This window comes from Xylaria bambusicola (genome assembly GCF_022495145.1).
Source record: "Xylaria bambusicola strain CBS 139988 unplaced genomic scaffold F5B22scaffold_10, whole genome shotgun sequence".
Taxonomy (NCBI): Eukaryota; Fungi; Ascomycota; class Sordariomycetes; order Xylariales; family Xylariaceae; genus Xylaria; species Xylaria bambusicola.
The window spans coordinates 842,248-864,343 of record NW_025953563.1 but is presented as its reverse complement, the minus strand read 5'-3'; the positions used below and the strand labels follow the sequence as shown (position 1 = coordinate 864,343).

Genomic DNA, 22,096 nt, shown 5'->3' with positions numbered 1-22,096 from the left:
TTACTTACACGTAAAGGGAGTCAACAAGGACCAGAATTAAAGACTTGACTAACCCAGAATTGTACCAGGCCTATGAATTTACGTTCCTCATCTCAACAATCACAGAAGCCAGCAGCAGTCCACGTTTTTCCCACTGTTTGATATAAGGGCTTACCCCTTTCTGTATTTTCCTCATTCGACAACCACGCTCAATTAGTTGGTTGGTTTCTCCAAATGAGATAGATATCCTAGCCGTTTAAATGAAGCCTATCCCATACACCGGCATGTGAACAAACCCATCTCAGACAATTCAAAAACAGTCAGGGAATCTCTAGGTCTTCATCTCTGGGCGTGGTAATAAATCTACGAGGTTATCCTGCCAGACTCATTCCTTACCACGCACCCAGTGCCTAGGTAGGTAGGTATATAGGTATATAGGCAGGTCATGTTGTCAGCATGTCAATTTCCTCGCGCATGAATCCAAGCAAATAGAGCAGATCAAGCAGCGAATCGCCATTCAGGCGCGCGCTGGCCTCCATCTGGACAAGGGGCTTCGCGTTCCACGCCACGCCCAGGCCTGCCGTGGCCAGCATCAGCAGGTCGTTGGCACCGTCACCAACCGCGATGACTTGCTCCAGCGGTATGCCCTCTTTCTTAGCAATCTCCAATAGCAGCTCCTGTTTGCGCTCTTTCCCAACAATTCTTCCGAGGACTTCGCCAGTCAGCCGTCCTGCGTCACTGATCACAACCTCGTTTGCATACGCGTAGTCGATGCCTAGTTCTTCCGCCAGCCAGCTTGTTAGAGGTAGGAAACCACCCGATACCACTGCTGTCTTGATACCCAGTCTCTTGAACGCCTTGAGAAGTTGTGGTACACCCTTAGTTACATCGAGTACAAGTTTAATTTGGTCAAAGATACTAGAAGGCAGGTTTTTTAAAAGCGCCACCCGCTCTTTGAACGCGGCGTCAAATTCTAATTCGCCGAGCATAGCACGGTGAGTGATATCGGCGACCTTGGCGGCAAGATCTGGGGGGTCGGTTATAGTAGCAGCGATGAGATCAATGACTTCTTGTGTGATCAAGGTGCTATCCATGTCGAAGACGACAAGGCGTGGATGCCGGCGCCATAGAGTGTCGGCTTGGAGAACAACGTCGACATTCCATTCCTGCTCAAAGCGATATATCAACTCATGCTTGCGAAGATCGACTAACGAGAGATAATCAGGGGCGGGCGCCGGAGCAAGGGTCAGCTCGACAACCAGGGGATGCTCAGGGTCGTCGAGACAACGGTGGGAGGATGTGGCCTCATTCACACCTTGTGGCAGAGGAAAAGAGGACATGAGATGAAGAAAGGAGGTGATGCACATAGGGGATACGTAAGACCCGTAAATGTTGTCCAGCGACTCGGCTTCGTCAGATGAAGGAGGCTCGAGGGGGAACTTCTCCGGGTTGGTCGTCGGCGCAAAGTTGGCCGGGATATTTGGGGATGAGGTAGCGCCCAGGTGCGGCGAACGAGCAGCGCTGGAGGATTTTGTCTTGTACATCAAGGTCGCAATAATGCGCTGTGATGCAGTGCCCCTCGGAGGCGCACAGTTGGGGTGGCTGAAGTCATGGCTCAAGCCTTCGACGATACGCGGGGGCTCGTCTTTACTAGGCACTCCATTAAAGGGACCGAAAGACTTGGAGGGCGAGATTCGGGCGCCCTGCAGATCCTCGACGACTGTATCTATAGTGTAGTTGCCATGGTTTTGATCGGGCTGGACAGGAGAGCGATACTGTTGGTGTTCACTCAGGAACGAGCCGCTTCGCATTGACGAAAACTGAGGCCGCTCAGCACGGACCTGTTTCGCCGCGGGGTTGTCTTGGGTATCCATATCGATACAGCTTAAAAGACTGTTTATACCAGATGCAGAAAACAACCTTAGGAATAGCTTCGGGGGCTATGCAAGGTTAACGCCGTTTAGGGAAGATGCTGACCTTGCAGATGGGAGTATACGGTCCCTAGTATGAACGACAGACGAATTGAATTTTCACTAGTGTAAGGGACCTCGGTTTCTGCTCAGTTCGCGTTGATCGCGACTCGAGAACACGATCGATGTTTAGGCATTGAGGAGTATCGGATTCTAGACAGGGTCTGACAGGGAACTGACCGACGGTTGCCAAGCCAGTCCACGTGAAGACTAACTCGGATCGGGAAAGGTATTATAAGGCATGTCGTCATTTTCTTTAATGAAAAAGTGCTGGGCAGTCCTGCCTCCAGAACAGATCCAGAAGGTACTTACCGTAGTATGACAACACAGCTGTGGTCAGAGGTATCTGTGGCTGGCATCGTACCATACTCAATCACGGTGGGGAGTTGAAAGGGAGAAAATGTCGTTAGCTGTGGCAGACTGTGGCTTATGCAGCATTGGTTCCAGATTAGATAAGAGCCAAAAGTTAGCGTGTATATTACCTAAGCCTGATGAAAATGGCCTCCTTTCGGAATACATGTAAGGTCGTGTGGTGGGATGGCAGGAAGTACTATGTACAGGCCACCGGGACCCTCATCACGGGCCACATCCATCCCTCTCGGCAATCTCGGTACTTGGAATCGGGTTGTGCCCCAAAGACAAAGACGCCAACCAGTAGGAAGCATTCATCGGCGCAAGGTCAACTACCAGTTCTGTACCAGCAACTACAGCTGAGATGCACGTCGAAAACGTCGATATAAGCTACTTACGTGTGCCATGCCGTGCGCCAGGATGTGCCTGGTCTGGGCAAGTCTCTTCCCACCCCGGCCTCTGCCCAGCGAATCGACTGTACAGTAGCTCTGCATGGGATAAAACCTGGGATAAACCGGCTAGGAAGGCTTCTGGACCTGCACGACGGCAGTCGGGCGGCTCTTTTCTAGCCCCATATCTGCCCCATGTTGTACCGACACCCGGCGATTGCGTGCAACGTCGCCATCCCTACCCTCCTATGCGACCTAGCCAACTATATGATGTAAGCAATCCGACAACCGTCCGAAGGAAAAATGTTCAAGAACACTAACTGGAACAACAAAGATAACTATCTCCGGGCTTGTTAAGCGCCATCAATCTTGACGATTGCGACATCGATGCCGTGGGCCTAGTCCCCGTCTGTGTACCGGTTGACGGCTATGCATGCATGTCTTACATCTCATGATAGATCACCAAGAGATGCAGGCAAATACGCTGTGTTGGCTTGTCCATCTCGAGATAACAGGCTCATATGAGAATGTATCGACAAGTCGTCGGGTCTTTAAGCCTTGAAAGCACGACTTTTGAGGTGTAGTGACACTGGCGAACGGAAATGTCGATCCATCTCCCATACCGACGACTTACACACTACATAGGTCTAGGCAAGCCCACAAGCAGGCTCGTTTCGCCAGCAAAACGAACGCGCGGAGTTCATTCAAGTGCAGGAGCGGCAAGCTCGCCTTTTATCTATTGCGTGATATCGCAAATAGCACTAGATGAAGAAATGATGGCGAAAGATAAAGATTGATCACGCCAGTCATCGGGCTGAAGGCTTGGCCCGGCCCTCTTGTGTCACGGCCAAGCGGAAACTCACAAGTTTTACTTGACGCCGATATGGCACAAGAGAGCTAAAGAACATCACGCAATAATAGTGTTGAATTGGGCCATAAAACACACGTAGCTACAAACAGTAAAGTGAGTCATCGCCTCAGATACCAGTATAAAAGGATAGACATGAAATCAGTGACTCGATGATTTCGAATATGACGTTCTTAGTAAGAGCACGCAATCCCAAGCGTATAGATCAAGACTACCTACCTAGGCAATAGATCGCGCTTCATACCATAGGTAGGTAGGATAGGCACACTCGGGTCGTTTATAACGGTTTCTACAACGGGTGGCAAAACGATGAAGTCTTCAATGGTTCCAAAAAAAAGTGGATTTCAGTCTCGCAATAACCTGACGTGATGGAACACCACACCCATGTACATGTCGCACTATGGAAAACCTGCCTGCACTACACGTAGTAAAAGGGTATCGGCGGGCGCGGGATGCGGCTGAAGAGATGTCGCCATAGCCGGTCCCCATGGGCAGAACCCGGATATCCAGTCGTCGCCATCCCAACAACGTCGGCGCCCATCCAATCAGGACCACGGCCTTGCTGGCTAGCGCAGATGTCGTGATCGTCTTCTAAAATTTCTCGAACGGCGCTTTGTTTGAAGTTTTTTTTCGCGCTCGCGATAGCACTGCACGCCCAAAGGAAAGGAGGGGGGAGGGCTAAAACAGAGCAAGCCTATTGGTATATTCTTGTATATTCCTCCCCTACCGGTGGAGAGAGAGAAGCGCCCCCAGGTATATCGGTGGTTACTACTACTAATTATGGAAACGGAGAAAGGGGTGAATCGATGGAGCTTGAGGAACCGAGTAGAATGGAGCGTATACTTACTTACCGTTTCCTGATTGCACTTGCATTGATGATGTGGTCGGGCTGTAATTAGTCAGTCGGAGCATCTGTTCAGCACGGCCTCTACTATTACAAACCAGGAACGAGACCAAACATCTCCGCTTCAGAGGAGGCCTTGGTCTAATATAGTTCGCACAGTTGCTCTTGACTTTTATGTTTCTCATAAGTCGTTAGAAAATAATTTCACTCTATACTACATCATATCACTTTATACCACATCATACCAACTCCAGACCACTATACCTACCTCACTACCTATCCAGAAGAAACCATCGGCAGCATTACACCCACTCACTCACCAGTACTCCCATACACGCACTACGAAGAAGGGGAAAACCACTCTCCCCCGTCTCCAGCTCTTCGTTCCGGGCACTTAGGGTACAAGACACTATATCCCTCCCTCCCTCCACATCTACATACACACACACACACACACACATCCATACGCAATGGCCACAGTATCATCCCATCATTCCAAGCCTCACCTCCAAGCCCTAGACACAATGAAGCCCGTAGAGAACGAGGAGATAGAATCAGGCTACGCCTCAGCCACATCCTCCTTCTCATCATCCGCCAGTTCCTCCACCACCAGTCTTCCGCAGATCACCCTCACGAAGCCGCACCTGCGGTACCTGAACCAGCAGATGGAGAAGATGACGCCGCTAGAGCGTATACGGTTCTCCATGCACTTGTTCCCCAACCTGTACCAGACGACGGCCTTCGGGCTTACAGGTCTAGTGACGATCGACATGCTCTCCAAGCTCGCGACCTCGGACAGCACACTGCCCCGTGTCGACGCCATCTTCCTAGACACATTGTACCATTTCCGCGAGACATACGATCTCGTCTCGCGGGTGCAGGAGCGCTACCCCGCTATCAAGCTGCACGTATTCAAGCCAGACGGGACGTCTACCGCGTCGGAATTCGAGTCGCTCTACGGCGAGCAGCTGTACGACACGGCGTCCGAGCTGTACGACTGGATCGCGAAGGTCGAGCCCCAGCAGCGCGCGTACGCAGAGCTGAACGTAGCGGCGGTATTCACGGGTCGTCGGCGCAGCCAAGGCGGCGAGCGGGACAAGATCCCGATCCTCGAAGTCGACGACGAGCGAGGCATAGTAAAGATCAACCCCCTGCTGGACTGGTCTTTCGCACAAGTCAAGGCGTACATCACCGAGAACGACGTGCCGTACAACGCCTTGCTCGACCAGGGTTACAAGTCCGTCGGCGACTGGCACTCGACGTCGCCCGTGGCGGCCGGCGAGGACGAGCGCGCGGGGCGATGGAAGGGCCAGCAGAAGACCGAGTGCGGCATCCACAACAAGAAGTCGCGGTATGCGCAGTTCCTGCTCGAGCAGAAGCTCAAGGACGCTGCCGCTGCTGCGGAGGCAGCCGAGGCGACTGTGGAGGTTCAGGAGGAACTCACCTCGGCTCTGGAGAAAGTCGAGAGGGAACGGGAGCAGCAACAGGAGCTGAGGCAAGATTTCGCTACTGGCTGCTGGGTACCCGTGTTATAATCAACGTCGCCATTCTCCCGCTGTCGCTCCTCCCCTTCCTCTCCCTAATCATCTCATCCCTCCTATCTCCCGCCCTTCTCCCCATCGAACGAACCGGGACAGCCTCAAATCATGATTACACGAACTTGCATATCGGTTGGCATTCTTCCATCATTAGCATCTCTTCCTCCTCCTCCTTCTTCTTCGATAATAGAACAGAATCGCGCAGCAAACCCAAAAGGTGATGGATAGGGTGGAGCAGTATCAATTTGTGTTTGTTTTCCAAAGTCTGCATGGCGTTTGTGGAGTTTTCCAGTCTTTTGTCTTTAAAGCGCTGTTATGGATAAGTACCTAGGTACTTAGTTAGAGAGACGCTGTTGCGCATGACGGGTCTCTGTTGCTAGGTAGGTTGGTAAAATCAGCCAGCCAGCCAGACCGTAGATAGAAATTAGCCATTTGAATCAAATATTCACAATGTCTTGAAGAAACAATGTTCGAAATAACACTTGTTTGTACCCCGTGACATGTGCCTCTATGAACAGCATCTGGAGTCTTTGAATCGTGGATGCTCTGGTGAGTGTGGGTCAGGTATCATTGAACCCAGTGATTGCACGGCTGAGATCTCGCAAGACCGCTAGACTTTCCTTGGGATGTCATACGGTCTGCGATGATTCGATCTGTATGCTATGCGTTTAGTAATATCTTCATCAAGGGTTTGTATTATCTTTGAGATGCACAGGGCTGGTAGGTCACAGATGAGAAGCAAGATTCGTTGAAGAAGCGGGGCTAGCAGTGGGTGGGTGCTGCTGCTTACTCTACGAAACTCCCATCGCAACGACTTCCCAGGAAGTCGATCATTCATCCCTTGCTACGCATTTGACAAGGGCGGCAAATCATACTTCAAGTACAGAATCTACCTAGATAGTCAATTAGAATTGAGAAATTAGGTTATCCCGGTTAAACTAATTGATTTTCACCCCTTTGACCGTGTCAGAGCATTATTGCCTCTTTAACCATCCCTAACAATACAAAAGGCGCTGTACATCAAGAATATCCAATGACAGATGATTGTCATCCTCGCGCGCTTAGCAAACCAGATGCACCCGTCATCTAGTGTATGCATAATTGACAATCCTTATCAAATCAATACAAGCTTTAAAGCTTGCACTCTATTCATCATTGCGTTCATCGTTTCACTTTTTTTCCCCCATCCACTTCCATCAACTGGAAGTTTGGGTTGGCGACCCAGCGGCTTGCGTTGCATCAACTGGTACAGCCGCTTCCGACTTTTCTGGCACCGGCTCTGGCTCACTACTACCGGATTCATGTTGGTTCAATGCCGCCTCGAGTCCACTAAACAAGTCTGGACTATTTGCCGCGTTCTCTTCGGGTTCCGCTGGTTCGTCTAGGAACTGCCCTAGATCAGGGGCAGATATAGGCTGTTCATCGATGGGAGGAACATCTGTGGGCTCAGGGACTGAGGGCTCCACGGAGGGCTCTGTAATCTCTTGGGCTATGGGAACAGCTGCTTGAACTTCGTTCGTGGCATCATTAGAGGTGGATACATCACCGGATGAGGCAACCTCGGCCTCCCGGCTTTCTGTTTCTAAAGATGGCGCCACACTGGTAATCTCGGTTTGAAGTCCCTCATTGACCGGTATTTCGGAAGGAATAGGTTCGCTAGAATCTGTCGGTTCTATGGGCAATGAATCCATTGTATCTTGAGGATTTTCTAGAGTTTCGGCAGCCGAAGGCGCAACCTCGGGGGGCACATCAATAGGCAGGGGAGCAGCATCCTCCATATCTATGTCGGGATCTGGCTTGACTTGTGCATCAATTGGTGTCATTACAGCAGTCTCGGTTGACTCATTGACCGTACTGGCATCCATAGCCGGAGGTAGGCTAAGCCCTGGTTCAAACTTAAAGCATGCTTGCTCAACCTCATCCACAGCAGCTGCAGTCTTTGGCATATCGTCTTGAGATGGTGAATCGGGATGGTGACTGCCCGGGGATTGAGCAGAAATAACGTGCTTGAGAGGGCTCCCCTCAACATGTGACAGAGGAGGTAGTGGAGCTGAGAGAGTGGCATTTGTCCAGGAGGGCACTTCCTGAGTAGGGGGTACTTGCGTAGATCCAGCCGCCTTTTCAGCCAGATCCTGTGAGGGTGAAATTTCCATCTGGTCAGACTTGGTTTCACTATCGGCTCGCGAGACGAAACCTGTGTCTCCATCACCATCTTCGTCATCATCATCTACTTCACCTTCATCCTCGCCATCTTCAACATCATCACCATCATCGTCATCAGCCATCTCGATATCGTTATTCTTCGATGTCTCGTCGTCCGTTTTCAAAACCTGAATCATGATTAGACTGATATATACAGTATTTGTAAGGAAAGCAATCAGTAAACCCACCTGAGCTCCATCAACTGGTGGTACACCTGGTATGACTCCCGTAGTCACAGGTTTAACCGCATTGTGGTGTGTGCTGGGTGTCAGAGGAAGCTTCTTCTTCCGGCCTCTACCAGGTCCCTTGGGCTTCCTCTTTGGAGGAGGCGGACGCCTTCGTACAGGTGTTGCAGCCGCTTCCACTGCCACGGTTGGTACTGGCGCGGCCACGACAGTAGTAGATATGATTTCTCCATCGACATGCTGCCCCTCGTTCAAAGTGACTTCTTGCGTATACGGATTTCCAGCAGCATCGATGCGACGGACGGTGGCCTTGGTTATAGTCGGACCAGGAGCAGCCCCCGCAGGGAGATCGGACGACAGCGTGATAGTACCTTTTCTTCGTTTACCGAGATAAGAAACGTAGGGTCCCTCGGCATTACGAGGGACTTGTTTCCAGACCTTGACTTGAAAGCCCTTGGTGCTGGGATCGTCTTCCTTCTTGTCGTTCTTTTCAGTTAGAGTGGGATCGGCCTCGACTTCTTCTTCTTCAACGGGAGCGGGTCGTTTCCAGAGTCGTCCCGAGCGGGCAGCCATGAGAAGTTCCTGTGTATGGGTTGGGAGCAATGGTGCGTCCTTGGGCATACCGTAAGGCAGCTCGGTAGCCCAAATGTCGTTCACGCGAGTAAGATCGGGTGGCGGCGGCGGCGCGATGGTCACCCATTCTCGGCGATATTGGCGAATAGGCAACCCTGGTAGGTGAATATCATTAGTATGGTCTCCCATCTTCTAAGTTTACTCAAAAGAAACATGTGGAGGATGGGTACCAGATAGACATACCATCAAAGTCGTCTTGTTCAACATATCCGCCACGATTGCCACGGCGTGTCTGTGTGTTCTGGCGAAACTGTGTGGAAGGCTCTAGTTAGGCTTTGAGTCTAGGCAGAAGAAACAGGGTAAGACTCACATTAGGAGCCATTATTGCAGCACGAGATAGCCTGCTAGGGATGCAATATGCGATGCGACTAGATGCACGAAACTCTGTAGGCCCAGCTAGCGGCGGTCATAATGCGGTAAGGGGCGGTGTGATTTGGTTAGGTTCTCGGTATAAGACAACAAGATAGTGTATGATTGATTTGTAAAGAGTCAAATGGACGGGCACATGTAATGGTGGACCGAGCTAGGGGTAGTGATGGTGAGGCTGGCGCTCATGTCGCAAATCTGATGGAATCTGATGATGCTCTTGTGAACAATTGGGAAGCGCGCTGTTGTCACGGCGAGGTACCTACGTCTAGGCGCATGTACCGTGTATAAGATTTATTAGCACGGTACAAAGATGGTATAGAGACGATGGATACAGTGCATATCAAAAAACTATGCACTGTATTGTCAAGCACTACATTGCAGTAAGTAACCTTATTCTACATTAGGTACCGTTAGTACCCTACAGCCCTGGAGAATATCTAAACCTCCGCTGCCTACTCCTATCACCAGCTTGTAGGCAGTTTGTTGAACGCACATCAGCGGTTTTATTGGTTTCGACCTTATTCAGGTATTCTATGATGAAGGTCAGAAGGGAGATGATTTTGACCATCTATCATCGTCTCTCTCAAGGTTACTGTACACGCAACCAATGGCCTAGGTCGTGGTCATTGGGCTAGGCCAGGATAGTCCTCTGCGTAGATATGCTTTAGTATGCTCAGAGCAGCCTCACCCTGACCTATTTCTATACTCATCGCTCTCCTCAGAGCCAAAAAAATTGGGCGTGTTCGACAATTTTGCCTGCTGTACAAGTTTGCGAATATGATGGTAGTAGTACAAGGAGTATGCCCTAATCTCTACACTGAAGTGCTGTATTAGAAAATGGCCAACCGTTATCCTTCGTCGTATACTGAATCAAGTGGAAGCTTTCAATCCCATCTGAGGTTAAGTTAGCACACGCATCATATTGTTTCGTCGCATACAGTTCGTGGCTTTACCCTGTGTCTTTCTGCCGTGTGCGTTCGCCGGAATTACCCTTTTGCTTGCCCTAGAGTTCCCCGTTAGTCCTCTCTGTTGCCCATTCAGAATGTAGCCATGTAATATGTCGAAACGTACCGACTTTCCGCCTTCGACAACCAGCCGATCGATCTGATAAAATTTGCTGACAATAGTTTGCCGCTGTAAAGAATCAATCAGCATCATTGTCCTCAGCCTCGTCGTGTGACACGGAAGGGAGCCATCCGAGGGGAAATGAGGTCACACCTTCATAGCCTCTAATTCCTTGAGTCCTTTCTGGATGAGGCCCTGTATTTGCCTTGGGTCTTCAACACCCTTGCTCTCCCGAAATGCATCTCTCGTCCGGCGTTTCGCATACTCGCGGAAGTTGTAGGCTTGAAACTCGCTGCCGGTGCGGAGCAGCTGTCGGTACTGTACTTGCACAAGCGTGCGGGCCACATCAGCATTAGGTTTTTCGGGCGCAAACGTCAACGAGAATGGCTACCGTATCGTGCTACAGATGCGACGAAGGGGAGGCTGCTGCGCAACGCATGGGCTAAGACAAGCCAACAAGCAGGTTGGTAACTTACCAGAGACCGGGCCTGCTGTGGCAGGTCACCCTTTAGGGTGTTAGCGAGGGACATACCGATGTCTCGCAGGTTTCCTGACTTCGTCTTCTGGCTGGGATCCGTGGACTACCTGTAGGGTGAGGGAGATCAAGTGCGGTTGCGGACAGCGAATGAGGAATACCGCAATAGATCTTTGATGGGTGGATTGCGCAGATGATGCAAAGTCCCCGAGCTCTGGTCCTTTTTCTGGAGCTGCCTGCCACTAGAGCTCGGTGCTAACAAGCGACCGGCGCCGAGCCCGCATCTATCGCCGTTTCGGCGCTGTCACGACTCACAAATAGCAAAATGATCGGTGCTTTGCCTAGTCCAACCCCTCACCTACCACACTATTTGCCTTGATAACTTCATTAGCTTACTCAACATAACTTGTGGCCAATTGCTATCAACTATAGTTATTCTCTTCTCCGAATTATGGACTGCTCGCAGCTCATAGCTCGCTCTGGCATCAGATCGTAATACTACCTACCTAGGTAGGAAGCAAGCTGTCCTCGCTGCCTTTAGAGGTCGTAGATCTTACCCAATAAGAAAAGGAACACAGCGTAGTATTGCAAAGACCGGTACAATTATTGGTTCGCTGCCCAGATAGCCAGCCAGTAGTCATCAAGATGGAGTAGCGTTATATTAGTCGGTAAGACACACTCAGCAATAAGCTATGAAGATACACGTGCTTCCGTCTTCTGCTGCCAGTCGAGCATGACATCGCGCAAACTAAGAGCCTCCGCCTTGATATCTCCTGCTGAATACGTCGACTCATCTTCTGGATCAAACGCAACCTGTCCTTCTTCGTATGTCTCATGATGGGTTCTTTCACGTTCCGGGAAATGTACTCTATCCCGATGGCGATGAAAGTTCATGTCAAGACAACGCGAGGAACAGAAGACAGACCCTTGTCCTAGATGTTCCACGCATTCTCGACAAAATACAAGCTGCGGCTCGTCGACGTCCATTGCTGAATCTGCGTCGCTTAGATTCAAGCAGTCCAGACCAGAACAGCATTCGTGCATCGCTGCAACGTGCGTGTCCTGTGTAGTACATCGTTAATCCTAAGTACACTCTCAGTAGATAAGTAGCACTCACGTAGTCTTTTTCATAACAACCCTCGGAGCAGAACAAGGTTGGCCTGTCCAACACTTTGTAGTAATCGCTAAGCAATTGACATAACGCGCACGCTAGGAATTTCTGCGCGTTGACGTTGGTGTCGCAAACGGAACACGGAGGTAGGGTGTTGGCGGCACTACTCATAGCGGCTCGTGCCTTTTCTTGTCGTAGCTGGTCTCTTTTATTCTTATCAAGCTCATGAGCTGCTTTGGCGCGTCGAAGTTCTTCCAATTTCTTTTGCAATTTCTGCTTTTGATCTGAGTCCCCTTTGAGTGACTGGCGATCACGGGTCATAACATTTATCACTTCCGAAGCTGGCTTCCCATCTCTAACCATGTCGACATATTTTCGGGACTTTGATGCGTTGACAGGGTCACGCTCAGGCTGGAATAGGGCATCTATGTATGCATGATTCCGTGATGATGGAGATTGCGCTGTCTTTACGTTGTTCGAAAAGGTTTTGAAGATCTCCTCAATGTCTACGCCTAGATTCTCCCTCAACTCTGATACAAGTTGGCTAGTAGGGATATCTCGATCATTTAGCCTCTGCTGGAGCGCTCGTGCCTCAGATGGTGACTTAGTTCCTGAGTGGAGGATAAGGTTGCAGACCCTTTCTCGAAACCATTCCTGTTTCTCAGTGACTATCCGATCTTCGATAGTTTTGAAGTCAACCTCCTTTTGCCGAGCCTTAGAGAATAAATCATCTAACTCTTGAAGAAAGGCCCTTCGTCCAGAGAACCATTCTTTGATCGGAGAGTTTAGATAGCGGTCTCTCAGGCGGTTGATGAGGCGTGTCCAGCATTCCGAACATTCAACCACGTGTTTCTTGCTATGTTCTCGGATGCATGAGTCTTTGATACTCTCCAAGTCACGAGCACATATGAGCGAGTCCCGCCGCCCTTTTTGGAGTGTCTCAAGTTCGTCCCATGGGTCTAGCATTTTGAAAGATAGACTCTGCAAATCGGCTCGCTATGTGCGGCTTGATAATTCCTGGATTGGGTACCCAGGCTACTCGCCCCTTCTATTTCGCCGTTTTTTGCTGTTTGCTTTGGGGAAAGCTCGCGTCAACCAAGCGCAAGCAATATCCGCGTACAGACTGCCAGTGCCTAGGTATCTCGCGGCAGTTGAAAGGAATACGAACAACCTCTTATAAACGCAGGGTTTCAAGCTGAGACGGTGACAAATCGTTCAATAATGTAAACCTGTAAAATGTTCGAATTCGATAAATGCACCCATTACATATCCATTGATGAGATGAGAGATCCAGAGATTCAAAGAGGTTGGCTGAATATGCAAGTATCCGTTAATAGTTATCCTGAAGTCGGGTAGTTGCGCTAAAGAGAGGAGGATACATTCAGTGTTCCCAGAGCACTGCGCAACCTGCAGAGGGACTTACAACTTTTACTTCATAATAAAACTACGATCACATACCTTTCCAAGAGCTGCCAACGAACTCAACGGCAAATCATGGTAACAAATTCACCTGAAACTTATATTTGTTCCTAGGTTCAAGCATTACTAACGAACATAGGCCGACAAACTACGCACGCAACAGGAGCTTGAGCGCCTACAGGCCAAATACATTGGAACGGGACATCCAGACACGACATCATGGGAATGGCGGACGAACATATCGCGCGATACATACTCGAGTCTCGTCGGCCACCCACCACAGCTAGCCTACATCTCGCTTGCGCAGAACGAGCCCGCCGCCAAAGTCCGAGCCCAGCTCATCCGGAAGATGATTCAGCCATGCGGTCCACCGCCTCCGCGAGAAGGGGAAGAGCACATGTTGCAGATGGGCCGGAACGGGAAATCATGATCTCGACCACGCTGCTTGCGATATCCAGAGGCTCACACAGGCTTACAAACTATTTTTCGGGCGACTGAATGGTATGTGATGAGATAGCATCGGATCTTTGCTCACCAGCACACTTATCCAAAGAAAGACTGTTTTTACAGGCTACACCAGTCTTCACAGGTGGTCCATTATGTCTTTTGATGGTATCCGAGAGCTACTCGTCATTCTCTTCTCCCTCCCTGTCTCTGTTTGCAGTCTGAGACTGTCCCGTCCGTACACCCAAACTTTTCTCTAGCTTTTTCTCGAAGTCATCAGGCGGATCACGCCAGACCTCACTTACGATTTGGGCGATACTCTGAGGTGATACTTCAACTTTACCTCGCGGTCCAACACACCATGTAATTGCGTCCTCCTCACCTTCGACTCTTTCCACAACCTTATCGAGATACCCTTGTCGGATAAGCCTTTGTAATACATTATCAGTCTTGTCCATTGGCAGGTTCTGGCTTGCGTTGAGGCGTGTCAAGTACCGCCTTAACTTCATATCACTTAGCTCACCGCTTGACAGTGTGATAAGTGCGATTACAAGTGTGTAGAACGCCACATAGGCAGCCTCCTCTGCTGCGCTTGGCAGACGTGAAGGACCGATGACGGGCTGTGTGCGGTATTCTTTAGGCAAGCAGGATATGAGGATATATTGGCGAGAGGATGCAGACGCTTGTGAAGCGCCTCTCTTAACAGCTTCTGGGAGCAGGGTGAGTAGGCATACTCAAACAATAGCAGTAATACAAGCACCGTAGTAAGAGAACTGAGAGTTTGTTTTTGTTTTTTTTTTTTGTTTTTTTTTCACGGGTGAATAAGACCGACTTACTTTGCTTATCTTTTAAAGTGCGCTTCTCTCTCACAGGCAACTCAGCCATCTCCATGCCAAATACCTTCTGCAGCTGTTCTTGTGCGGCGTCAAAAACTCGCCTAAAGGATCTTGCATGAGCACCAAGTACTACGACGGTCGACCATCAGTATGTAACCGCATGAGTTGGAATAGTTCCGAATACCTTTGTCTCGTATACCGTCGCGTTTTATCGGTATCCTGGCGTATTCGCAGGCGAGGGCGTAACGGACGAGCTTCTTGACAAGCTGGTCATCGGAGCTGTTATCACCAGCGGCTCTGTCCATATCGATATCTTGGTCGCCGTCGTTTTCGGAGTCATCGGAGCCATTGTCGGATTCCTGGACGCGCTTAGTTGGTCGCCGATTGTGTGAATTATCGTCCTCTTCCTCTTCGTCGTGGGCTGTCCGCCTGCGCCTATGGCCTTGAGGAGGCATGGCAATGATAGGAGATAGATGGGTTCTGATTGGGGTGGACTGGTCGAGTGTTTGGTTTCAGAAGCACCAAAGTAGTGGCCAACGACAACGGGATCGGGTTGTTACCGATGCAGTGTGATGTGCCGTGGGCTTTAAGATCTGAGGATTGTATGTGTCGAAGGTGGGCTGTGAAATAAATACAGATCAGCAAGATGTTACCTAGCCTACCTACGAAGTAAAGTCCTACAGTGACCTACTTGCCTACCACTCCTGCTGCAACCGCGTCTTCGCAACGCGTCTGGTCGGTCTAACCCGATATAGTTTAATTGCCACTGATAAGATAACAAAAAATTCCCATGTGCCGCCATCATTCAAGCGGTTGCAGTTGCGGTTGCATATGATATGTACCTTTTTATTGATCCTATAATGAGGCTCATCATTGATTTTGCATTCAAGGTATCCTCATGATCGCAAGAGGCGCCCCTATTGGCGCCGTATGTCTTCCATGTCGACTGCGACTCCTGCGTCAATTAGCACCAGTTCCTGTCCGCTACGCAGCAAACTATTCTACTGGCGCTGCCGCTGCCGATGCCGATGCCAGTGCCAATGCTGATAGTAATGCCAGCCGCGCCAATGATCAAATCGACAGCAACGATGCCGCTGAGCACGATCATCGGGTCTATAAGGACAGGCCACAAGGCGCCAGACGGTCAGGAAGATGGAAGCACCTTAGCGTCCGCAAACAATATAGATCCAACAATCGAGTTATGACTGAAGTCGTCAGGAGTTTGAACTCCAGTATGCTAGGCAAGCCTGCACATGTCATTGTCATGAGGGATGGGGGAAGACTAAGGAAGAAGTTATCCGAATTGGAACATTTCGAGCTCGAAAGTGAAACCGAAGCCCCGAGCATTGAAGAGCTTCTTGACGGCCAGCGCGAATCCCCGTCCACGCTTGAGGTTCGATCCAGCATCCATAGATTGCGGCCTGAAACCGACACGGTTTTGCCAAAAAAGAAGTTCGAGAAGCTTCAGGGTCTCTTGACTTCGGGATATCTGAGCACTCAACTTCAAGATTACATATTATGGCGCCGAACCAAGGGGGAAGATGATTCGCTATCGATGGCCCCGGACACTCCATCCGAACCTGAATTTCCCTGGATGATAAACAGAACAGCTTGGATGCCCTTGGGGCTTAAATCCAGCACGACCAACGAAACTCAGGGGTATGTGTCAGAGGCAACGACCCCCAAACAAAAGCTAGCTATCCGCTTGATGCGTGAGTGTTGGCATTTATCAATAGCCGAGCTAGAGACTCAACTAGGCGAAACCTGGATTGAGCTGAATGACGACGAATTCACTGTCCTCATGCGTAAGTCGCCCCCATCTATTGCAGTTATATCGAAACATACGTTGGCAGCACTTTAACACTAAGACGTCGTTTCAGGAGGAACACAGCGGTTTATGAACACTTTGGGCAAAATCTGGCTCGACCCTGGCGAACAGATTGAAGCTTTCCGACGTGAGAAGATGCTCCGGCTCGTCACTACAAAACACAAGACAGATACAGTGATCAGGGACCTTAATGAGACACTTCAGTGCGTAAAAACCAAGACATTCCCCGTCGTCCTCCTCGGCTCGGGAATGCCAGACGACACAATTCTAGAACAAGTCGGTAAAATCACGAACAGTCGCGTTCAAAAAACTCATTCTTTGAGAAGGGTTAGTAATGAGCCCTGTGTTTCACTTATTCTTCACTCTGCTAACGATGTTGGGAGTAGCTTCATGTTGCCTGGCTTGATGTCAAGTCCAGAGCCGCTCGTGGACTCACCGCCGTAGAAGATATTTCTCATATTGTCTTCCGTCTTCTACTTACTGCTTCGGGATCACAACAAGTGACCTCTACTTTACTTTCGCATCCACCATCCAACTTGGATCGCGGTCGACTAATCGTGGATGTTACAAGTAAAGATAAACTCGGGTGGAAAGATAGACTAAGCCAATGGGCACGTTATGCGCAGCCACTAAGTCCAGGGGAAACTGTAACAAACACGGCATTGCCAATCAAGAAATTTGAACTTCCGTTCCAGCCTCTAGTAAGAGATGAAGGTCTGAATGAGAACGTCCAGTTTCTACCAGCCAGCGGATTTCCCAATCATCCCGTTGTGTGGTCCAACAATGGCAGGACCTCAACGACGGCTCACTTTGGCCATATACTGCATCCATATCAACCCTCGGACCCAACACCACACCTTTCAGACCTCCTAGCCAGTACCGAAAGACGTGTCTTTTCCCCATTAACGCCCCACCCTCTCGTCCTTTCAAGGTTCGAATCGAACGATTCAGGCACTGGACCTGTAGTTACTACGAAATCCACAGTTGTCCTCCGCTTCTGGCCGTCCCCAAGCTCAGCCCCGGCCTCAAGACCAGGCTCATCAAGGCCAGCGCCCAAACACGCCGGGGATACCCCTCCAGCCCCCATCCTCGAGCTCCGACTCGTCGCCTCCGATAACGACCAGATCCTCGGCGTCGAGAGCTTACGGGCCATCACCCGCGCCCATAACACGGACGTGATGCTCCCGTCGTCGCCCGTCGACGTCCGTTTCACGCAGACGCAGTTCGAGACACTCGAGGCGCCCGATCACCACACGCTCGCCGCCTGGCAGCCTCTCCGCGACTTCCTCAGTGCTGCCCGTCTTGATCTCGCAGACGGCAAGCTCGAAATGCCGCCCCGGCAAAAATTCACAATTCCCAAACGCCTCTTACTCCCCAGCACCACTACCCCTCCTCCATCCTCTCAAGAAACATCTGAAGAAACATCTGAAGAAACCTCCGAAGAAGCACCAGAATCCCAAAACAAACAAGAAAGCGATGACAATCAACTCATAAGCATAACCTACGAATTCGTCGGTCTCGAACTCCACCGCTCCGCAAGTCTCCCCTGCGAAGGTGAAGGTGGCCACCGACTATGCTATACCTCGATAGAAGGGGGTCAAGGCGGCGGTCGTCGCGCCGAGGTCACCCTCGAACCATCACCATCACCAACCAGAGAAGAAGCGAACTTCCTAGCATCTTGTTCTCGACTCGCCACAGATCGCTCTCTATGGTTCGGTCAAAATGAATATAAATAAAATGATCAGCATATACGGGATATGTAGCAAACAATCAGGTTAGCTAGCTAGCTCGAAATCTGGTTAAATGTAGTGGTCTATATATATACCGCCAACTCTAGAGGAAGTCAAAATGTACATGTAATTGTAAATATGTATTACTACTGGTAAATAGAGGCATCGCATTACATAAAATAGATGAAATGTCATGTTAGACAAATATATGACCATACCTCACACGTCTTGACTAAATCCCGACCAAGATGAGTATGTACAGTAGAATATACAAGTCACATCTTGTGAAATGGCAAGCGAAACTTTTTTAGAACAATTTTTTTTTCATTCGTCTAGGTATGGATCATGTCACGTCAAGGTCGGAAGACTAGACACGGTCTACGACTCTATTTTGCTAGAAGCACATGGACGAGAAAAAAAATGACAAGATATTTGCCGTACCCATCCGCAATCATACCCGACCGATATCAACAGAACGTGCCAACGAAAATACCCTTATCAAAGCGCCGATCCGTCATAACATTCCCATTTCGTAGATCAACTCAAGCAGTTAATATGAGCTGTTTACTTCTTCTTGGCAGCAGACTTGGTCTCCTTGCCCTTGACCTTGGTGTCCTTCTCGACGGACTTGATGACACCGACAGCGACGGTTTGACGCATGTCACGGACGGCGAAACGACCCAGAGGAGGGTAGTCAGTGAAAGCCTCCACGCACATGGGCTTGGAGGGAATCATCTTGACGATAGCGGCATCACCAGACTTGACGAACTTAGGGTTGTTCTCAACGCTCTTACCAGTACGGCGGTCAATCTTCTCGAGGAGCTCAGAGAACTTGCAAGCAATGTGGGCAGTGTGGCAGTCGAGAACCGGGGCGTAACCAGCACCGACCTGACCGGGGTGGTTAAGGACGATGACTTGAGCGTTGAAGGACTCAGCACCGAAGGGAGGGTCGTTCTTGCTGTCACCAGCGACGTTACCACGGCGGATATCCTTGACGGAGACGTTCTTCACGTTGAAACCAACGTTGTCACCAGGGTTACCCTTCTCGAGCTGCTGGTGGTGCATCTCGACGGACTTGACTTCGGTGGTGACCATGGCAGGGGCGAAGGTGACGACCATACCGGGCTTAAGCTCACCGGTCTCGATACGGCCGACGGGAACCGTTCCAATACCACCGATCTTGTAAACATCCTGGAGGGGGAGACGGAGGGGCTTGTCGTTGGCACGCTTGGGCTCCTCAATGGCGTCAATGGCGTCGAGGAGGGTCTTGCCGTTGACCTTGGCACCCTTGGGGGTCTCCTTCTCCCAGCCCTTGTACCAGGAAGCGTTCTTGGTGGGCTCCAGCATGTTGTCTCCGTGGAAGCCAGAGATGGGGACGAAAGCGACGTGCTTGGGGTTGAAACCGACCTTCTTGATGAAGGAAGAGGTCTCCTTGACAATCTCTTGGAAACGTTGCTCAGACCACTGGGTGGTGTCCATCTTGTTGATAGCGACGATGAGCTGCTTGACACCCAGGGTGAAAGCGAGCAGAGCGTGCTCACGAGTCTGGCCATCCTTGGAGATACCAGCCTCGAACTCACCAGTACCGGCGGCAATGATGAGAATAGCGCAGTCGGCCTGGGAAGTACCAGTAATCATGTTCTTGATGAAATCACGGTGACCGGGAGCATCTAGAAAGTGGAAGTTAGCAACAGGTCGTGTGTAGTAGCGAGGTGGGAGGCCAGCATACCAATGACAGTGACGTAGTACTTGGGGGTCTCGAACTTCCAGAGAGCGATATCGATGGTGATACCACGCTCACGCTCGGCCTTGAGCTTGTCAAGAACCCAGGCATACTTGAAGGAACCCTTGCCGAGTTCAGCGGCTTCCTATCGTTGGAAATATGTCAGTACAACGTGCCAGATTTCTCAGATGAGAATGTTAGGTGCTAGAGAGCATGTTTGGAAACCGAGTGGGTCATTCCCAGCCAAGACTTGAAGGAGGGGTAATAAAATTTGTGCCCCTCGGTGGGGGTTGTTTGATGGCCAACACGATGGCGGGGCACAGGCGAAAAAAAAAAAAATCCGTCGGGAAAATTTATCAAACCAGCGACGCAGTTATGATAGTAGGAATGTGAGTGAGAAAACGACTAACCTTCTCGAACTTCTCGATAGTTCGCTTGTCGATACCACCGCACTGGTAGATCAAGTGACCAGTGGTGGTGGACTTGCCACTGTCGACGTGGCCGATGACGACGACGTTAAGGTGCTGTGTGAGGTAAAGTCAGTAATCGCGAGAAACAGTGATAGTTCAACACATGCTTCGAGGGCATTGCAGCAGCAACGAGGTCCGAAACTTGTGGGGAAGGGGGTACTAACAGCCTTAGTCGACATCTTGATGTGATGCTATGAAATCTGGTCTATGAGATTTAGGAGTTGAAACTGTGCGGCGGATCTAGGTTAGTTGATGGACTTTCTCTTGGGAAGGCCACGCCGATGGGTCGGGGCGCACGATATGCAAGGGAGAAAAGAAAGGATGCGGGATGCGAGATGCGAGGGATGGAGAAAACCAGTAGATGGGAAACGTCGTTGAAAAAGGGTGATAAAAGTGATGGAAGTGGTAGTGTTGATGATGGAGATGATGGAGAGAATGGAGAGAATAGAGAGGATGCGCGGATGGGAGGAGAGACTCACATTTCCAGATGTTAATGCTTGATTAACGGTATAGTGACGAGGAATCAAAAGGAAAATCAAGAAGAAGAGAGCGAAGGGCAGCAGGTGGGTTTTATCAGAAAACCAACACGGTGCACTGGAGTTTCTGCCAGTTCTGTGTTGCGGGGGCTCCTGCCCCTCTCTACCTAATTCTAACCCCTCCTTCCATTCACTCACTCAATGCTCTCAATGCGCCACCCACCCGCCAGGCCACAGCAAGCAAAAACAAAAAAAAAAAAACTTTTTCGCCCTTTTTTTTTTGCTTTCCCCCACATTCACCGCCTACCACTCCGAGACATGGGCGGTACTTGTTGCGCCCGCAGACCCACCTCTCAATCTACTTAGTGTCTCCTTATTGGTCATGGCCGGGTGAGATCTGCAACTTTGCGAGGCAATGCCGCGCTTGCTTGGCCGAACCTCTTCGCTGCCCTACGAAGTATGCGTAGGTGCCTCTCAATGTATCTGCGACTGTATTCGTGAATGGATCTGTAAATGTACAGTAGGTATCAGGGCGGGGAGCTATGTGTTTGCTCCTTCAGCCCCTCCATTCTATGTAATAGTACCTAGGTAGCCATCATCACATTGAATCCCCTACTATGAACTCTATGGTGGGAGCTAGGTAGGGGACGGGAGGTATTCGTTGCTGCTGTATTCTCTGCTGTACCCTCTGCGTACCTGCCCACAAAACACTTGGTTGGGTACCTACATGTATCTAAGTACCTATGTAAGTATTTAGGTAGACTGGTACAAGTTCTAGATTGCTTCAGGTGTAGGTACATAGGTATTGTGCCTCAAAACAACACCAAAAAGCTTTTTCTAATCCATCCACTGCCTCTAGGATTTATTTAGTGCTCTTCTCGCCGTCTGCGTCATTGCGACTCCCGTCTCCGTCTCGTCCAACAGGGTTTTCAAAGCCACGCCAAAGCTCCCAGGATTCAGATCCCATTTTGGCATACTGGTACCAGTATGTGCATGCATCCATCTGTGTCAATGTGGCCAGGTGTGCGGTCCGTACATTCATCATGTAGGTACCTATCTCGGCAAAACAGTCATGGTTTACTTTTGTGATACCTACACTTAATGTAGAACTTGCGAAGTTTCATGCCCATGTCCGCCTTTGATCACCCCTCTCTCCTTTGCTGCCCAATCTGCCAATGCCATTGTGTCGGT

The 22,096-nt window shown here is 50.1% G+C and overlaps 9 protein-coding genes across 9 annotated transcripts; 3 read left to right on the top strand and 6 right to left on the bottom strand.

Moving 5' to 3' along the window:
• Positions 1 to 3: 3 nt before the first annotated feature.
• F5B22DRAFT_40964 (phosphoserine phosphatase serb) lies at positions 4 to 2,259 on the bottom strand. The gene has a single exon (XM_047971551.1). The coding sequence runs from the start codon at positions 1,851 to 1,853 to the stop codon at positions 423 to 425; it is 1,431 nt and encodes a 476-aa protein (XP_047833177.1). The 5' UTR covers positions 1,854 to 2,259; the 3' UTR covers positions 4 to 422.
• Positions 2,260 to 4,728: 2,469 nt separating this feature from the next.
• F5B22DRAFT_40984 (phosphoadenosine phosphosulfate reductase) lies at positions 4,729 to 6,242 on the top strand. The gene has a single exon (XM_047971553.1). It carries the CDS (start codon positions 4,872 to 4,874, stop codon positions 5,934 to 5,936), a length of 1,065 nt encoding a protein of 354 aa, XP_047833176.1. The 5' UTR covers positions 4,729 to 4,871; the 3' UTR covers positions 5,937 to 6,242.
• Positions 6,243 to 6,671: 429 nt separating this feature from the next.
• Positions 6,672 to 9,549, bottom strand: F5B22DRAFT_597930 (uncharacterized protein). Its single transcript, XM_047974328.1, has 4 exons — positions 9,270 to 9,549; positions 9,143 to 9,209; positions 8,330 to 9,054; positions 6,672 to 8,269 (listed from the first exon to the last, which is right to left on the bottom strand). Exons 1-4 carry the CDS (start codon positions 9,279 to 9,281, stop codon positions 7,136 to 7,138), a joined length of 1,938 nt encoding a protein of 645 aa, XP_047833175.1. The 5' UTR covers positions 9,282 to 9,549; the 3' UTR covers positions 6,672 to 7,135.
• Positions 9,550 to 9,640: 91 nt separating this feature from the next.
• F5B22DRAFT_597923 (uncharacterized protein) lies at positions 9,641 to 11,501 on the bottom strand. The gene is made up of 5 exons (XM_047974327.1): positions 10,870 to 11,501; positions 10,547 to 10,711; positions 10,400 to 10,462; positions 10,282 to 10,331; positions 9,641 to 10,222 (listed from the first exon to the last, which is right to left on the bottom strand). Exons 1-5 carry the CDS (start codon positions 10,921 to 10,923, stop codon positions 10,213 to 10,215), a joined length of 342 nt encoding a protein of 113 aa, XP_047833174.1. The 5' UTR covers positions 10,924 to 11,501; the 3' UTR covers positions 9,641 to 10,212.
• On the bottom strand, positions 11,499 to 13,270 carry F5B22DRAFT_40789 (uncharacterized protein). The gene is made up of 2 exons (XM_047971535.1): positions 11,986 to 13,270; positions 11,499 to 11,930 (listed from the first exon to the last, which is right to left on the bottom strand). The coding sequence occupies exons 1-2, from the start codon at positions 12,943 to 12,945 to the stop codon at positions 11,559 to 11,561; spliced, it is 1,332 nt and encodes a 443-aa protein (XP_047833173.1). The 5' UTR covers positions 12,946 to 13,270; the 3' UTR covers positions 11,499 to 11,558.
• Positions 13,216 to 13,828, top strand: F5B22DRAFT_644404 (splicing factor 3B subunit 10-domain-containing protein; the record flags this gene model as incomplete). Its single annotated transcript, XM_047978422.1, has 2 exons — positions 13,216 to 13,302; positions 13,538 to 13,828. The coding sequence occupies 2 exons, from the start codon at positions 13,216 to 13,218 to the stop codon at positions 13,826 to 13,828; spliced, it is 378 nt and encodes a 125-aa protein (XP_047833172.1).
• Positions 13,829 to 14,021: 193 nt separating this feature from the next.
• Positions 14,022 to 15,133, bottom strand: F5B22DRAFT_634952 (MAGE protein; the record flags this gene model as incomplete). The annotated part of the gene is made up of 3 exons (XM_047977063.1): positions 14,022 to 14,551; positions 14,679 to 14,807; positions 14,863 to 15,133. The coding sequence occupies 3 exons, from the start codon at positions 15,131 to 15,133 to the stop codon at positions 14,022 to 14,024; spliced, it is 930 nt and encodes a 309-aa protein (XP_047833171.1).
• Positions 15,134 to 15,526: 393 nt separating this feature from the next.
• On the top strand, positions 15,527 to 18,452 carry F5B22DRAFT_597913 (uncharacterized protein; the record flags this gene model as incomplete). Its single annotated transcript, XM_047974326.1, has 3 exons — positions 15,527 to 16,483; positions 16,559 to 16,833; positions 16,893 to 18,452. Coding segments are annotated over exons 1-3 (2,528 nt in total), but the record flags the coding sequence as incomplete, so codon positions are not given.
• Positions 18,453 to 18,800: 348 nt separating this feature from the next.
• On the bottom strand, positions 18,801 to 20,608 carry F5B22DRAFT_644401 (translation elongation factor 1 alpha chain; the record flags this gene model as incomplete). Its single annotated transcript, XM_047978421.1, has 4 exons — positions 18,801 to 19,906; positions 19,966 to 20,104; positions 20,370 to 20,483; positions 20,594 to 20,608. 4 exons carry the CDS (start codon positions 20,606 to 20,608, stop codon positions 18,801 to 18,803), a joined length of 1,374 nt encoding a protein of 457 aa, XP_047833169.1.
• Between the last annotated feature and the right edge of the window lie 1,488 nt (positions 20,609 to 22,096).

Excerpts from the sequence above, each read along its gene's own strand:
- F5B22DRAFT_40984 (XM_047971553.1), top strand. The coding sequence starts at position 4,872 with ATGGCCACAGTATCATCCCATCATTCCAAGCCTCACCTCCAAGCCCTA.
- F5B22DRAFT_40789 (XM_047971535.1), bottom strand. The coding sequence starts at position 12,945 with ATGCTAGACCCATGGGACGAACTTGAGACACTCCAAAAAGGGCGGCGG. Across the intron at positions 11,931-11,985 it reads GTTGTTATGAAAAAGACTAC|GACACGCACGTTGCAGCGAT; the intron begins GTGAGTGCTACT and ends TGTACTACACAG.
- F5B22DRAFT_597930 (XM_047974328.1), bottom strand. Across the intron at positions 9,055-9,142 it reads TGAACAAGACGACTTTGATG|GGTTGCCTATTCGCCAATAT; the intron begins GTATGTCTATCT and ends TTCACCTACCAG. Across the intron at positions 8,270-8,329 it reads CACCAGTTGATGGAGCTCAG|GTTTTGAAAACGGACGACGA; the intron begins GTGGGTTTACTG and ends ATCATGATTCAG.
- F5B22DRAFT_40964 (XM_047971551.1), bottom strand. The coding sequence starts at position 1,853 with ATGGATACCCAAGACAACCCCGCGGCGAAACAGGTCCGTGCTGAGCGG.
- F5B22DRAFT_597923 (XM_047974327.1), bottom strand. The coding sequence starts at position 10,923 with ATGTCCCTCGCTAACACCCTAAAGGGTGACCTGCCACAGCAGGCCCGG. Across the intron at positions 10,712-10,869 it reads CACAGCAGGCCCGGTCTCTG|TACCGACAGCTGCTCCGCAC; the intron begins GTAAGTTACCAA and ends GTGCAAGTACAG. Across the intron at positions 10,463-10,546 it reads AGGAATTAGAGGCTATGAAG|CGGCAAACTATTGTCAGCAA; the intron begins GTGTGACCTCAT and ends GATTCTTTACAG.